This window comes from Sceloporus occidentalis, unplaced genomic scaffold, assembly GCF_023333645.1.
Source record: "Sceloporus occidentalis isolate IW3139 unplaced genomic scaffold, rSceOcc1.0.p SCAF_6, whole genome shotgun sequence".
Lineage (NCBI taxonomy): Eukaryota > Metazoa > Chordata > Lepidosauria > Squamata > Phrynosomatidae > Sceloporus > Sceloporus occidentalis.
In genome coordinates, this window is record NW_028316986.1 from 141,755,367 (window position 1) to 141,768,856 (window position 13,490).

General features: G+C 41.0%; 1 protein-coding gene across 3 annotated transcripts in view; it reads right to left on the bottom strand.

The window, feature by feature from the left end:
* Positions 1–13,490, bottom strand: part of KLHL31 (kelch like family member 31) — a 34,207-nt gene that overhangs the window by 9,749 nt on the left and 10,968 nt on the right. Inside the window, exons 1-2 of one of the 3 annotated variants that reach the window (XM_089531122.1) lie at positions 6,225–6,384; positions 1,544–2,751 (exon numbers count right to left, since the gene is read on the bottom strand). In XM_089531122.1, coding sequence (XP_089387248.1) covers positions 1,544–2,715 — 1,172 coding nt within the window. In that variant the 5' untranslated portion in view covers positions 2,716–2,751; positions 6,225–6,384. Of the gene's footprint in view, positions 1–1,543; positions 2,752–4,969; positions 4,986–6,224; positions 6,385–13,490 lie in introns of those variants that run through there. The other 2 variants (XM_089531124.1, XM_089531123.1) reach the window with 2 other exon arrangements.

The window sequence follows — 13,490 nt, forward strand, 5'->3', positions numbered from 1 at the left end:
ACCATTGGAGAGTATATAGAACATGTGGTTCAAAAGTGATATACTGAGGGTTTAAGTTCTGCTAATTCAGCTGAAATGGGGAACGTCAGCCTAGAAGGAGTGCCCAATGTACTTACATAATTGTGTGACATTTTGCAAGGAAACCATTTTGAAAGGAAAGTGGTGGTTGCAGCAAGTCAAGGCAACATGTTGCCCTCTCCCATGGCAGATGTGCTGGAAAGTCTACTCACAACAGGAAAGTCCTTGACAACAGGTCCTCCCCGCCATGTATAAGCAGCCTCCCTTCCATGCTCTCTCTTTCCCCCACCCCAAGTACAAGAAAAGAGGGAAATCTACTTGCAGGTGAGAGATTATTGCCAAGGAACAGTCTTGTGTTCTGTCCAAGTGTTGATGATTATCCAGAAACATATTGATAGTTCCATGCGACAACACATTTAACTATGTTTTTACTCTGGTTTTAAGTGTACAGTCAGCCCTCCGTATCCATGGATTCTGCATCCATGGCTTGAAAAATATTTTTAAAACATGTACATTAAAAAAAAAGTTGGTTTTGCCATTTTATATAAGGGATGCTATTTTACTATGCCATTGTATTTAATAGTTCTTGGGCATCCATGGATTTTGGTATCCAAGGGGATCCTGGAACCAAACCCCAGTGGATACCAAAGGCCTATTGTATTTGTTTTTGTTTGAGATTTATAATGGATAACCACATAAAATGGAAATTTTGGGCAGAAGAGGGATGTACAAGTTCAAGAAACAACATAAATGAAAAGACATCAGAAACAAGAAACCATATTATGTCTCTGCATAGTCTCCTGAAGTTTACCCCAAAAAAGGATAGACAAAAACAGAATGATGAGTCCATCTCATATTTTGCACCTTTCCCTCTTTTTTATCCCACTCTTGCTACCTCACTAGACATATTTTACAGGGATAGGAGAGAGGTTACATGTTAATAATGCAGGTGAAAGATAAACATATTACAAGGACAATTAAAAAGTGTATTCAGGATAATTTGCTATTTGCATTGGCTGGAGATATTACCTTCATTATAGTTTGCTACTACATTCCATAGCATCTATTATTTCTTTGTTATTGGTTCATATATTTGTGGAGGGGTTTTTTTTTTTCAGTTAGTGTGTCAAGACTTTCGCTTTTGTATCTGTTAATGAAATATGGAAACAGAGCAAAAATTGTGCCTGTTTAGTCCTATTTCTAAATTTTAGACTGATGCCAGCATTTGCCTTAAAGGCATCAATAGTTCTTTAATTAGGATATAATCTGGCTTTATCTCTGCCCTCTTTGGTGTAAAATTAATTTTTCCGCCTGGAATTCCTTCTTATTGAATAGCATGGATAGTGTTTATCAGTCATAGGCATTTTATCTTAAAGTCATTAATCAAGATTTTTGTCCTGTTCTGCTTTCATTATGATCTCAGTTATGTACAGCTCACCCTCTTTCTCTCCCCCTTTCCTTCTCTCTGTGAAGCTGTGCTGTCCTGAACATGCTTGCCTTTCCATCCCTATAAATAATCAGTTACCTGCAGAAATTGCTGACTGCATGCTTAGCCTGATTCCTGGCGTCATTCTGGTCTTCACCACCTGCCACATAGAGGAATCCATCCATCACAGTGACACACTGGTTGAAGCTTTTAGCTGGCATCTCTGTAAGCCTCTTCCACCCATTGTCAGGATCTCTGCATAAAATGTCTCTGCTAAGGGATTTTTCTGTCAAAGCTGGACGTCCTCCAACTGTAACGAGGACTCGTAATCCCCCACGAATCTTTGTTCTTCTAGATTGCAGTGTATTCTGGTGATATGGAAGCAAATGGTAATTCATGGCATCTACTAAGAGTCTATGGCAGTCCATATCTTGCATCATTCTTGGTACAGTTTGAACATAATTCACAAGGTCTTGGGCAGAGATGGTACCAAACCGGATGTTACTCAAAAGATCAGCAGCATATTTTGCTCTTTTTTGGTCAAATTCCAGCCATCTCATTGCAATTTGGAATGCAACAAGTTCAGAAGGCAACTGTAAGTCATCATCGGCCAGTAATTCATTGATCCGGTCAAAGGTAAGTTTTAAGAACTGATCTGACTCAGAAAATTCAATAAAGTTGTCTCGGATGAATTTCTGCGCTGCTTCCTTGGCGGTCTTGAGTCCATATGTCTCTGCAATGTTGGCAATGTACATGTAGTTCTCCACATTCATTTCTTGCATCAAAAAATCACTGCACATCTTCACAAGGGTATGGATCTGTAAATAAATGGCTGTGGAGATAATACTCCCTATAGTATACAGTGAGAGTGTGAGCTTCCCAGTGTAAGCATAGGCAATGACCGTAGCTAGGCCCAGTGGAGACACATTGTTGAGGTCCACTCTTTGAGTGGATGGATCTTTCTTCAAGATATTGTGGAAGTAATCACTACACGAAGCCATCACTACTTTATGGACATCAAAGGACTTGGTTTTGGTACCAATGACTAAATCACAGAGGAAGTTTTCCAACCTCATTCGACACAACCCTTCTAAAAGATTGGGACCATAGCGAGCATCGGAAACCTCTGTTGAAACACAACTGAAACCATTCCCTCCTTCCAAAATGCCATTCAGACCATTCAGTTTGCTGAGAGGTCCATCCTCAACTATGATAGTCAGCTCATTGATATCCACCTTGCTCTTCTTGATGTTCTTCTTCTTAGGCGCCATGACTGTAATAATAATAATATCACAGCCAAAAGCTTGCTGAAAACCAAACGAAACAGAACAATTAAAAACAACCATTATTAGAAACATACTGTAGTATTTTGTAGATTTAAGCACACTGTGGGAAATAACCACATACTGTTATTATGCCCTGTGAGCAGAAACGGAATAAGAAGAAAATATGAGTTTGCAGAAGGACAGTGAACATTATTTTATCTTAAATCTGTACCTTATGTGCTGTTACTTAACACTTGGTAAATGGCAGTTTGTTTTTAGCAAGCATGTTTGCTCATCATGATAATGTCACGGTTTGTGTTAACTATGGCTTGCTGAATTGCATGGAAGAAAACCAAACAAACTGTAGCTTGTCTTCCCCATTTTTGGATTTCTATTTCTCTCCTATTCCTTTTGTCAGCTCCTGTTTTAAGGCAGAAAACTGGTAAAACAAGCCAGGGATAAATGATGGCAGTGTTTTAAGTGTCACAATAAGACATTACTTAAACTAGCCAGAAAAGCCAAGAGCAGATTATTGATTAAAACTGCGGTTTGTGGCTGACGTAGCCAAGGGGGGGGGGGGTCTTGGGGTCCGGACCCCCCCCCTTCCATTAGAAAAATGAATGGTGTGTGCTGCTGCGCCACCGCACCCAAGCCCCATTATAATGGTGGCACTTAGTCTGGACCCCCTCCCCCCTTCCTAAAATCCTAGCTACGTCCCTAAACAAATCGTGGCTTGTTAGCAGGGGCAAGATTGTATAAGAAGCCAATTTCAAAACCTACATCATGGCTTGTCAAGATATGTGAACACTAGGAAAGTTTCATGTCAAAATCTTAGTCTCTATTCAGCTGCAAAATGTATAAAATAGATAATACGCAAGTTAATATCTCTAATATTAATCTACTTCATATGGTTGTTGCACACAAACATTGTGTTAATCCCTATGGTATGGGGAAATTACAATGTTCTTCTTTCTCCATAGATCTTACTCAAGAGGGAATTACTTTTCTCCAGAATACAGCTATTAGGGTTGCGATACTAGAGGAAATGATTCATTAGTAAGACCTACCTTTGCTTACATGTGCAGAGTTTAACTGCCCTTCCTGCTAGAGGCCATGTAGAAATTACACCTTCAAATCAGATTGGATGCTTGTCCTAGAACCTATTTAGATTCCCATTGAGTGATATGGCATAGTATAAATATGTGCACTTTCAGAGTACATATTGCTTGATTAATATTTTCCTCATGCAAATTGCATTTAGACACCTTGTTTCTATGGTCTCACACCTGGGAATATAATCTAGATTTTTCCAGTCTTTGAATTTATAAGTAAATAGGATTATATCCCAATAATTTTTTTCTGGGTAAATCCAGCATAGCACAGTGGTTTGGGTGAGATATATGTTTTGTCTGATATATGTGTGAGCACTATTTTTTTAAATGGAAAGACAGGATAAAGAAGGAAGGAAGGAAGGAAGGAAGGAAGGAAGGAAGGAAGGAAGGAAGGAAGGAAGGAAGGAAAAAAGGAAGAGAAAGAAAGAAAGAAAGAAAGAAAGAAAGAAAGAAAGAAAGAAAGAAGTGATCTAATTTAGATTATATCTGATGGAATATAATCTGGATTTTTCCAATCCTTGAATTTTCTGAGTGGGCTAGATGATATCATAATGTCTGCTATTATAGTTTTATAGTTTTGGAGCCTGTCAGAACTGCAGATTTAATAGGTTTGTGGTATATTATTATTATTTTGCATCCAATTAAACAAGATTTTGCTACATGATATTACATTAAAAATTTACTTCCCTGCTTCTGTTAAACTTTGGCTGCATTCAAACGCTGGCGGAAGATTTTGGAGTAGTTGCCCAAAACATAACTTTTCCAAGCTTCATCTCTATAAAAAGGGGTAGGACTAGGACTCATATTCAAATACTGATTTAGCAGTTGTGTTCACTAGATGATCTCTTTTCAGTCACTGTCTCTTGCCCTAACCTATCTCACATGGCAATTGTGAACATAAAATAGGAGAAGGAAGAATGTTCCTGAAGACCTTAATTTCCTATTTCCACAGTTAGTTGCTTTTAATAAAACAACATGAATTCATCTGTACCCTCAAGCATGCCAACAAGGAAACATAGCACAGCTTAAAAATAAAGATATCATTTACTGTGTATCGAGCAATAACATCAGTGCTTCTGCTTCCCTGTTGAAGCCCTTAAATCATGCACTTTTCAACATTTTAAAAATAGAAAATACTTGCTGAAAACCTCTTTAAGAAGAAGCAGGGTTCCTACCACTCCTCCTTCCTGCCAGGTGACAGCTATGTGCAAGGCAGCAAGGAGCTGGGAGGGGGGACACCATGTGTGTGAACAGTGTTAAGTGTCGCCTGCATACCAGAATGAGCTGAGATCCCAAAAGGTTGCTCTGCCAAAGTGGTGGCTCAGCTGCTCCCCCCCCCCCCCCGTTGCATTCCACAGGCGGCATCTGTTAAAACCTATCAGAGCCATTTCCAATAATAGCCATGCTCTCCAGCCTCAAAGCTGCTTGCCATTTTAAGATACAGTGCAGTTTAAAGAGCATTTTTTTCCTTTGGGATATACAGTAATTCTCGCTCTCTTTCTCTCTTTCTTTTTTCCACATCCACCCACACATTTGCAGCAATTTCTCTTTGTGATGAAAAATTCAGATTTCATGATTACACAATGAGAATATTTACTGTACTATTTGATGCTTTAAATTCTCTTCAGAGGTCTTAAGTTGATGTTCCTTTGGTAAGGAAAATGGACTTTAAAACTTAGCCAGAGAGCCTTTATTTCATACACACACACACACACACACACACACACACACACACAAACACACACACAGAATTTTGTACTATACAGTCAGCCCTTCTTATACACAGATTTTTTTATACACGGATTCAAGCATCCACGGTTTGAAAATGTTTAAAAAAAGTATAAATTTCAAATATCAAACCTGGATTTTCCATTATTTATAAGGGACACCATTTTGCTGTCATTATATTTAATGGGACTTGAGCATCCATGGATTTTGTTATCCACGGAGGATCTTGGAACTAAATCCCAGCAAGGGTCCACTGTATATAATATAGCTAGGATCTGTTCTGTTCTAATTGAGGATCTATTTTTCATTTTAGGGAACGTTGCCCTGTTTTGTTGTTTGCTTTAAACAATTGCATCAATATTTTTCCATGTCTGTTTCTTATTTCTTATGTAAGTCAATATATCCTCATGCGGGTGGTATGCAATTCTGGTAACCATCGTCCTTTATGGGTTTCTTTTAATAAGTCACACATTCATTGAAACAGGTACAGCTATACGGAGAAGTCAAGTTAAAAATGTAAAGTTAACTTGATTTACCAGGGCCTTTGAACAACCATAGCTGACTGGAGGTAATTTACAAATTCAAAGGACATAAAAGATGTGGATAGGAGATTCTTTTTTTATGATACCAACAAGACATCAAACTTAAGACAAACAGGATTTAGAATATTCTTACCCTTCTGAGGATAGAACCTTCCCAGGGCTGTCCTGCACAATGGCTATGAGAATAACACTGGAAAAGAATGAGAAAAGATGCAGGGAGGTGGAAGTTTGGGTTTCACCTGGGAAGTCCTCTTAGCACTTGTGGTTTCTGGTGTGACCCTTCTGCTGCCACTATGGATGAGACAGAGCAGAGTCTGTGGGCTGGAGCACTTTACAATGACTCTCCTCCTCCTTCCCTTCCCTCCCCTCCTTCCCTGTCACCCAGAGGGGTTTATATGTCATGTACTTGCTTAGCTTTGTATCTCAAGGAAACATAATGGGATATGTACTTGGAAATATGGAATAAAATGACAAGTAAATAACTAGCCACGACAATACTTACATCCTTTTCATTGTTGAAATCTTGACATCAAAGACTGGTGTTTGTAGAATGATTTTTTGTGGGGGGTACAGTCAGCCCTCCATACCTATGGATTTTTTTTTTATCCATGGAGTCAAGCGTCCATGGCTTGAAAATATTTTTAAAATGTATAAATTCCCCAAAGCAAACCTTGATTTTTCCCTTTTATATAAGGGACACCATTTCACTACACCACTGTATTTAATGGGACTTGAGCATCCATGGATTTTGGTATCTATGGAGGCCCCTGGAACCAAACCCCAGAATATACTACAGCTTCCCAGAGTTCCTGGCTGCAGGATACTGAGAGTAAGGGGTTGTACAGACAGCCCCTAAGGGGCAGTGAGACACCGCCCCTTTCTTAGCCGAGTCAGGGGCACAGCAACCAGATGCCCAGCTCCAATTTGGCCTTTCCACAGTGCAAACAATTTAAAACAAAAACTAATATGTTTTTAGCGCCATAGCTGCTGGTGCCACGGCTTTTCAGCGCTCCTTTTGGCATGCGTCATCTGGATGCAGCGCCAAAGGAGTGTTGTGATGCCGCCTGCCATGTGGTCGGGCATGCGTCGTGTGGATGCCATGCTCCTACTCTGCCCCAAGGCCGGCATTAAGTGCCGGTTTGTCGAGGCCCTTAGTCATCCTAATTTTGGACTTCATTGACTGAGGACTTGTCAAAATCAGTACCAATTTATAGATAAAAGAGCTATCAGCAGCAGCATCACAACACCTTTTTAAAAATGGTAATATGATTATTATTGAGTTGACAGCAAAAAATAGGGAGGAAAGCTGTTTAGGAAAGGTTTTTGTTTCAATTTCTATGGCCAGGAAAGCATGAGGCAAGTCATTCCTCCACCCACATTAGGAATGGGGAACCTGTGGCCTTCTAGATTTTGCTGTACTGTAATGCTCTGCATTTCTCACTATTATCTAAACTGGCATGAGAATGAAAACTGGCATCCTGAAACATTTATAGGTCTATAAGGTTCTCCGTTCTTGTGTGTCTCTTGTCTCTCAAATACAAGCACGTACATGCTTGTATGGGTGTGTTATTATGGCCCTTCAAGTCATTTCTGATACATGGTGACCCTAAGGCGACCCTTATGGCATTTTCTGGGTCTGATATTATGTGACTTGCCCAAGGTCACCCAGTGGGTTTCCATGGGCAAGCCAGGAATCAAACCCCAATCACTAGAGCCCAAGTCCTAGGACACTATCACACAAGGCACTTACCGCTACTCAGAGTTGCAGAAGTGCTGGAGGTGAGATCATCTGTCACACTTTTCTAACGTAACTGAGGCTTCCCGCTTTCCTTCCGTCGATGAAGTGTTCATGGGGAAGCCAGGAGAAGCCATTTTTTGAATAACGGGATATCCGGATAATGGTAAGTGCCTCATGTGATAAGGTGCCTAGGAGGCCCAAAGGCACAAGATGGGGGTACCAATGAATACCAAGTGCTGTAGTTATTTATAAATAAAGGTTGATAATAATAATAATAATAATAATAATATTTCAGATGAATTAAGTGGGAAGACCACCTCTGTGTATTTCTTGCCTATGAAAATGCTACAAAATTCATGGGGTTGCCGTAAGTTGACAGGTAAAATGAATTGCCTGATCACAGCCAGGCTTCCAGCTCAGGAAGCAGGTTGAGCGCATGTGCGCATCTCTACCCCTTGTCACCGGGGGACGCTGATTCGATGTTGCCCCCACGTTGGCAACACCGCTACTCCCTCAGCAATCCCAGGTCCCCGTTGGACTCTCAATCTAGTGCTTCGCAGCACAGGAAACCGGACCCATCAGATCCAAGACCTATGCTACCCCTCCTTGGAAAGTTGTGACAGCACATCAACAACCCTGTAAAGAGGGAGGGAGGGTGGGAAGCCGCATAAAAATGGCACTGAGCACCAGCTCCGCATGGCCTTTTGTAGGCCAAACCACCAATCAGCTGGCAGGAGGCCAGAAGGTCCCCACCCTTTCCGGTCTCCCAGCCAATCCTGGGGCTCACTGCCCCCATCGCTGGCTGATGACAAGGCACTTCCATTCCCAGTAGTCACTGGGAGTTGTAGTCCAGTCGCTGGACCAGAAGTGCCACCCCGCATTCTCCCAGAACATCCCCGCCAGCCCACTGGGGATGGCTGCGACAGGCAAGCTGTCCTCACATACCACCTCTCCCCCCCCTCCCCGCAACCGGCCTGGCCCTAGTAAGTCAGGTGATCCCCTTTAACATTGTGCTTAACAATCACAACAAAAACAGCATAATAGGACAGGATGCCATGGAGCCCACCCCACTGTTTCTGTGCTAACCCCTATATTTGTACATGGAGGACATGTGAAAAGGAGCATTAAGCCGGAGGGCTACACTATTCCCACTCCTGTTCTTCACATACACTCAGCCCTCTGTATCCACAGATTCCTTATCCACAAATTCAAGCATCCACAGCTTGAAAATATTAAAAAATTATATAAATTCTGAAAAGCAAACCTTGACTTTGCCATTTTATATAAGGGACACCCTTTTACTATTCATTGTATTTAATTGGGCTTCTACATCAACAAATTTTGATATCCATGAGGGGTCCTGGAACCAAACCCAATACATACCAAGGGCCCACTGCATACAGTTTTACATGCAGAGGCACAACACACAATCAGGACCCACAATGATGAAAGCATTTCATTTGCAAGCAGAAGATAGGAATGTAGGTGTTCCTTTTCACATGTCCTCCCCTGTGTGCAGATGTGGCACTCTCTCCTGCCACATCCATGTATGTATGTATGTATGTATGTATTTATTTATTTATTTATTTATTTATTTATTTATCCCTTCCATCTCTACCTTAACATTCTTTCATTGAGTTCAAGAAGGGACACACAAGTCTCTCCTGCTCATTGTTTATTTTCACAACTGTGTGAGATTGGTCACAGGGAGTGTGGTCACCTAAGATCAACTAAGAGCGTGTTCCCACATTGAAATACAGCGAATTGCCATTCGGTGTAAATTACACTAATTCCCATTTGAAACTGGTTCCTGTCGCAATCTGATCAAATCCTGTTGTGATGAAGCAAAGGCAAAAAAACTGGTGTTTCCAGAGAGTACTTTGAAAGAGGTTCTTTTCAGAAGAATTGATTCTGAAGCAAGTTCTGTAAGTGGGAACAACAGATCAGAATCAATTCATCCTGAAGGGAAGGAACAAATGGCAGAGGGGTGTTTACCCTCCCTCTTCAGTCTTTGACAGATCCACCCCACCCCCCTCTCAGGGCTACCATTGTACTTGGTTTTTTTTTTAAATAAATAAATAAATTGAACTCATATTCAATTGATTGCTTTTGCAACTACTTGCAAAGTCATATAGTTGCTAAAACAATCAATTGAATTTTCGATGAATTTATTTTACAAAGTGACCCCTTCCATACTTGGCTCGGATGATCCAAGCCCTGGGGGTCTCCCTCCCCTCTCCCATTCTTGGATACAGCAATCCAAGCAGGAGTCTGGAGGGGGGCTCTGGGGGTCTCCCTCCCCTTCCTACACTTGGATTGGATCCAAGACATGCCCTCCATTTCAGCCCCCCCCCCCCGGCTTGTAAGTCTGAGTTGCTCCTTATGTCACTAATGTTTGACATGAATTTTGAAACAGGGCAACTACTGGGAATGACAACCATGCCACAAAAAGACGCGATTTCATTGGGGTAAGGGAAAAAAAACACTTTCATAGTGGGAACTAAGGACCTTTTGGACTCGAATTCCAAAGTGCACTGAAGAATCAATTTAGATAAATTTAAACTGCAAGTGGGAATGACCCCCAAGGAGTTTTATGGCTCAGTGAGGGCTAAAAAATGGATCATAAAAGTTCTATCCCCCAAACTCTAACCTATGTACCACACTGATTCTCTGTTGTATGCACGCATAGGCTTCAGTGAAACAATTTTTTTTTATGGTGGTCCTTACGTATGTTCTACTATTAATTACAGTATATGCAAGTCATTTGAGATATTTGAGATTCCAGACAAACTGGATCTTAAAGGAAGCAGCTTTTTATCTTGCTAATGGAATGTAAAGTTTATTTCCTGGTCTGAATCTCCCAGTACCCATATGGCCAGAAGGAAGAGGAGCCCACCTGCATGAATATCCATCGTACCACCTGAGGACAAGAACCACAACATCTTCATCAAATGCAGGGCTATGACTAACATGGTCATTTCGTTCTTTCTTTCTTTCTTTTCTATCATTTTTAACACCTGTGCCTGATGAAGAAGCCAGTGTAGCTTTGAAAGCTTGCAACATGTATAATGTGCATTTGGGTTGGCCAATAAAGGTATCATTGTTTTGTGGATTTTGGATGATACTTTACTTTGCTATGTGGCCAACACAGCTATCCCTCGATATATGTGAGCATCATTTTCATTTAGTCATATCTTGAAAGGGCTGGTTTTAATTTTACATGACACCCCCCCACCCCCCCAAGGTTGTTCACCTTCTCCGCCACTCTGGACTGCAAGTTAGGTTTTCCTCTATTTCTTCAGTTATCTGGCTACTGAAGAAGAATTGTATCCTGAACTGCCAAAGCATTGAAGGAAATGGTTTTGATGATGCTTTGCGTGAGAACAGTCCCCCAACAGTTGGTTTGTTTACCATTATTTGTATCCCTGGAAATCTTTGGGACATGTGCCGAGGAGGCCTTGTGAGCGCTGAACAGAAACCACTGAGAAAGGACCAGGAGATCTTTTGATAGGAAGGCGGCATGAGCCAAAGCTTAAGTAGGTCTCTGGCAATGCCTCCTCTTTCCTAAGGTCACTGCAGGTCAAGTGCATTTTTACAGAGTCCATAGTCATTTCATTGCAAGGACTGAGAACTGTTTACTTGCTCAGTCGCTGGTGTAAACTGAATTTAATTTCCAGTGGACATGTGTCCTAAACATAAACAAATAAAATGCTCTTCAAGCTGAGATCAGCTGGCAGTGTTGCAAACTGAATGAACAGAGAATCCTTTCACCTCTGTAGTATGCAGCCCTAGGAGTAAGAATGATACCGCTTGGCAGAGGGATGCCAGATAGCCTGCACTATTTATCACATGCTAGGGACAGAAAATAGTCCCCATCCCTCCTTACCATAACTCAATTTGCTGCAGTCTCCTTCCTTGGAGATCTCTCGTCCTTTCAGCTGAATCATGCATTGTATACACAATTCTGGTGGCTGCATTTTAAAAGGGTTGTAAGGAGAAAATACAGAAAATGTCCAGAGAGATCCACTTCCTTTCAGGGAAAAGTTACCACATCTGAGGGTTTTAATTGAGAAAACAAGGCAAGAAGAAGGGAAGATATTATAAATATTTATAAAATGATGTATAGCGTGAAGAAGGTGGATAGGCTCAAGTTTCCCTGTCCTTCACATTCTAACAAAGTTGAATGGTGGGAGATTTAAAATGAAGAAAAGGAAGTATAGTAGTGCTGGGAGAATGAAAAGGTATTACCAAATAAACAAATATTTTACATTGCATGTCTTTCACCTATGGAATTTGCTGCCACAATAAGTGATAGGGGCCACTTGCTTAGAAGGATTAACCTGATGGAGGTGAACTCTATGTGTGTCTTATTCGTCCTTTTAAACTGTTGCATGTTTTCATTAATGTGTTTTTAATAAATGTTGTGCACTGTTGATTTGTTGTTGTTCCCGGCTTTGATCCATGAGGAGAGGCGGGTAAGAAATATTAATAATAATAATAATAATTACTATTACTACTGCTACTACTACCTCTGGCCCTCTAAATTTCCACAACCTCTTAACTTATCGTGAAGTCAAAGGCTTTCACAGATGGCATCCATAGTTTTTCGTGGGTTTTGGGGGGCTACGTGGCATGTTCTGGAAGAATTTATTCCTGATGTTTCACCTGCATCTGTGGCTGGCATCTTCTTATGCTATCCTTTGCCCCCCTCAACTCTCGTTCTCTCTCTCTCTCTTTTAACAAATCAACAAGTTACACAGGCTGCACCTGCCTGGTGATGTTGGTGGCAAAAATCCATGCGATAGTATTTGCATGCAGCCCAAATTAGAATTCAATTTAGGAGTGGTAAGTCACTTTTTAAAGCTGTGCGATAAGTCCTTATATCTACACTATATCATTATAGTATGACACTTTTAATTGCCATACCTGCATCCTACAGAATCCTGAGATTTGTCGTCTGTTTGGGTAATTGGGATTATCTGTTGGCATAAGGCCCTGTACCATTGTTTCAAAGGAACCTTTGGCCAGAGAGAAGTTGAATTTAAGGATTGAATCTTGGGAACTGTAGTTCAGGAGTGTTTAAGATTACTGTGCTAATAAAAACTATTGTTTAAAGACCTTGTATGCTTGAAATTTCAAAGGACGGGGCTTGTGAGAGAAACTACAATACAAAAGGAAGTTCAGTAAGATAGGCCTTCAAGTCATTTCTGATTTATGGTGATCCTAACCTAAGGCAACCCTATCACTGGGTTTTCTTGGCAAGTTTCTACGGGGGGTGGGGGTGCCATTTCCTTCCCCTGAGGCTGAGAGCATGTGACTTGTCCAAGGTCACCTAGCAGGTTTCATGGCTGAGCGGTGAATTGAACCCAGGGTCTCCAGTCCTAGTCCAACACTCAAACCACTATGACCATGCTGGGTCTCCTATGCCATATTCCAAATATCTCTGATCCCTGTAAGATAGGCCAATATAATTCTCAGAGTGATAGCCAATGAAGTGAATGTGTATGAGTGTCCTGTATTTATAGAGCTTTGGAAAGTTAGGGAGTCAATTCTCAGAATCCCCATTCCCCAAAAGTAACTGGTGCAAGCCTTTCTATTTAACTGATTTATTACACAGAACTATTTAAGTCCTTCCTGTTTCTTTCAACCTATTATTACAGG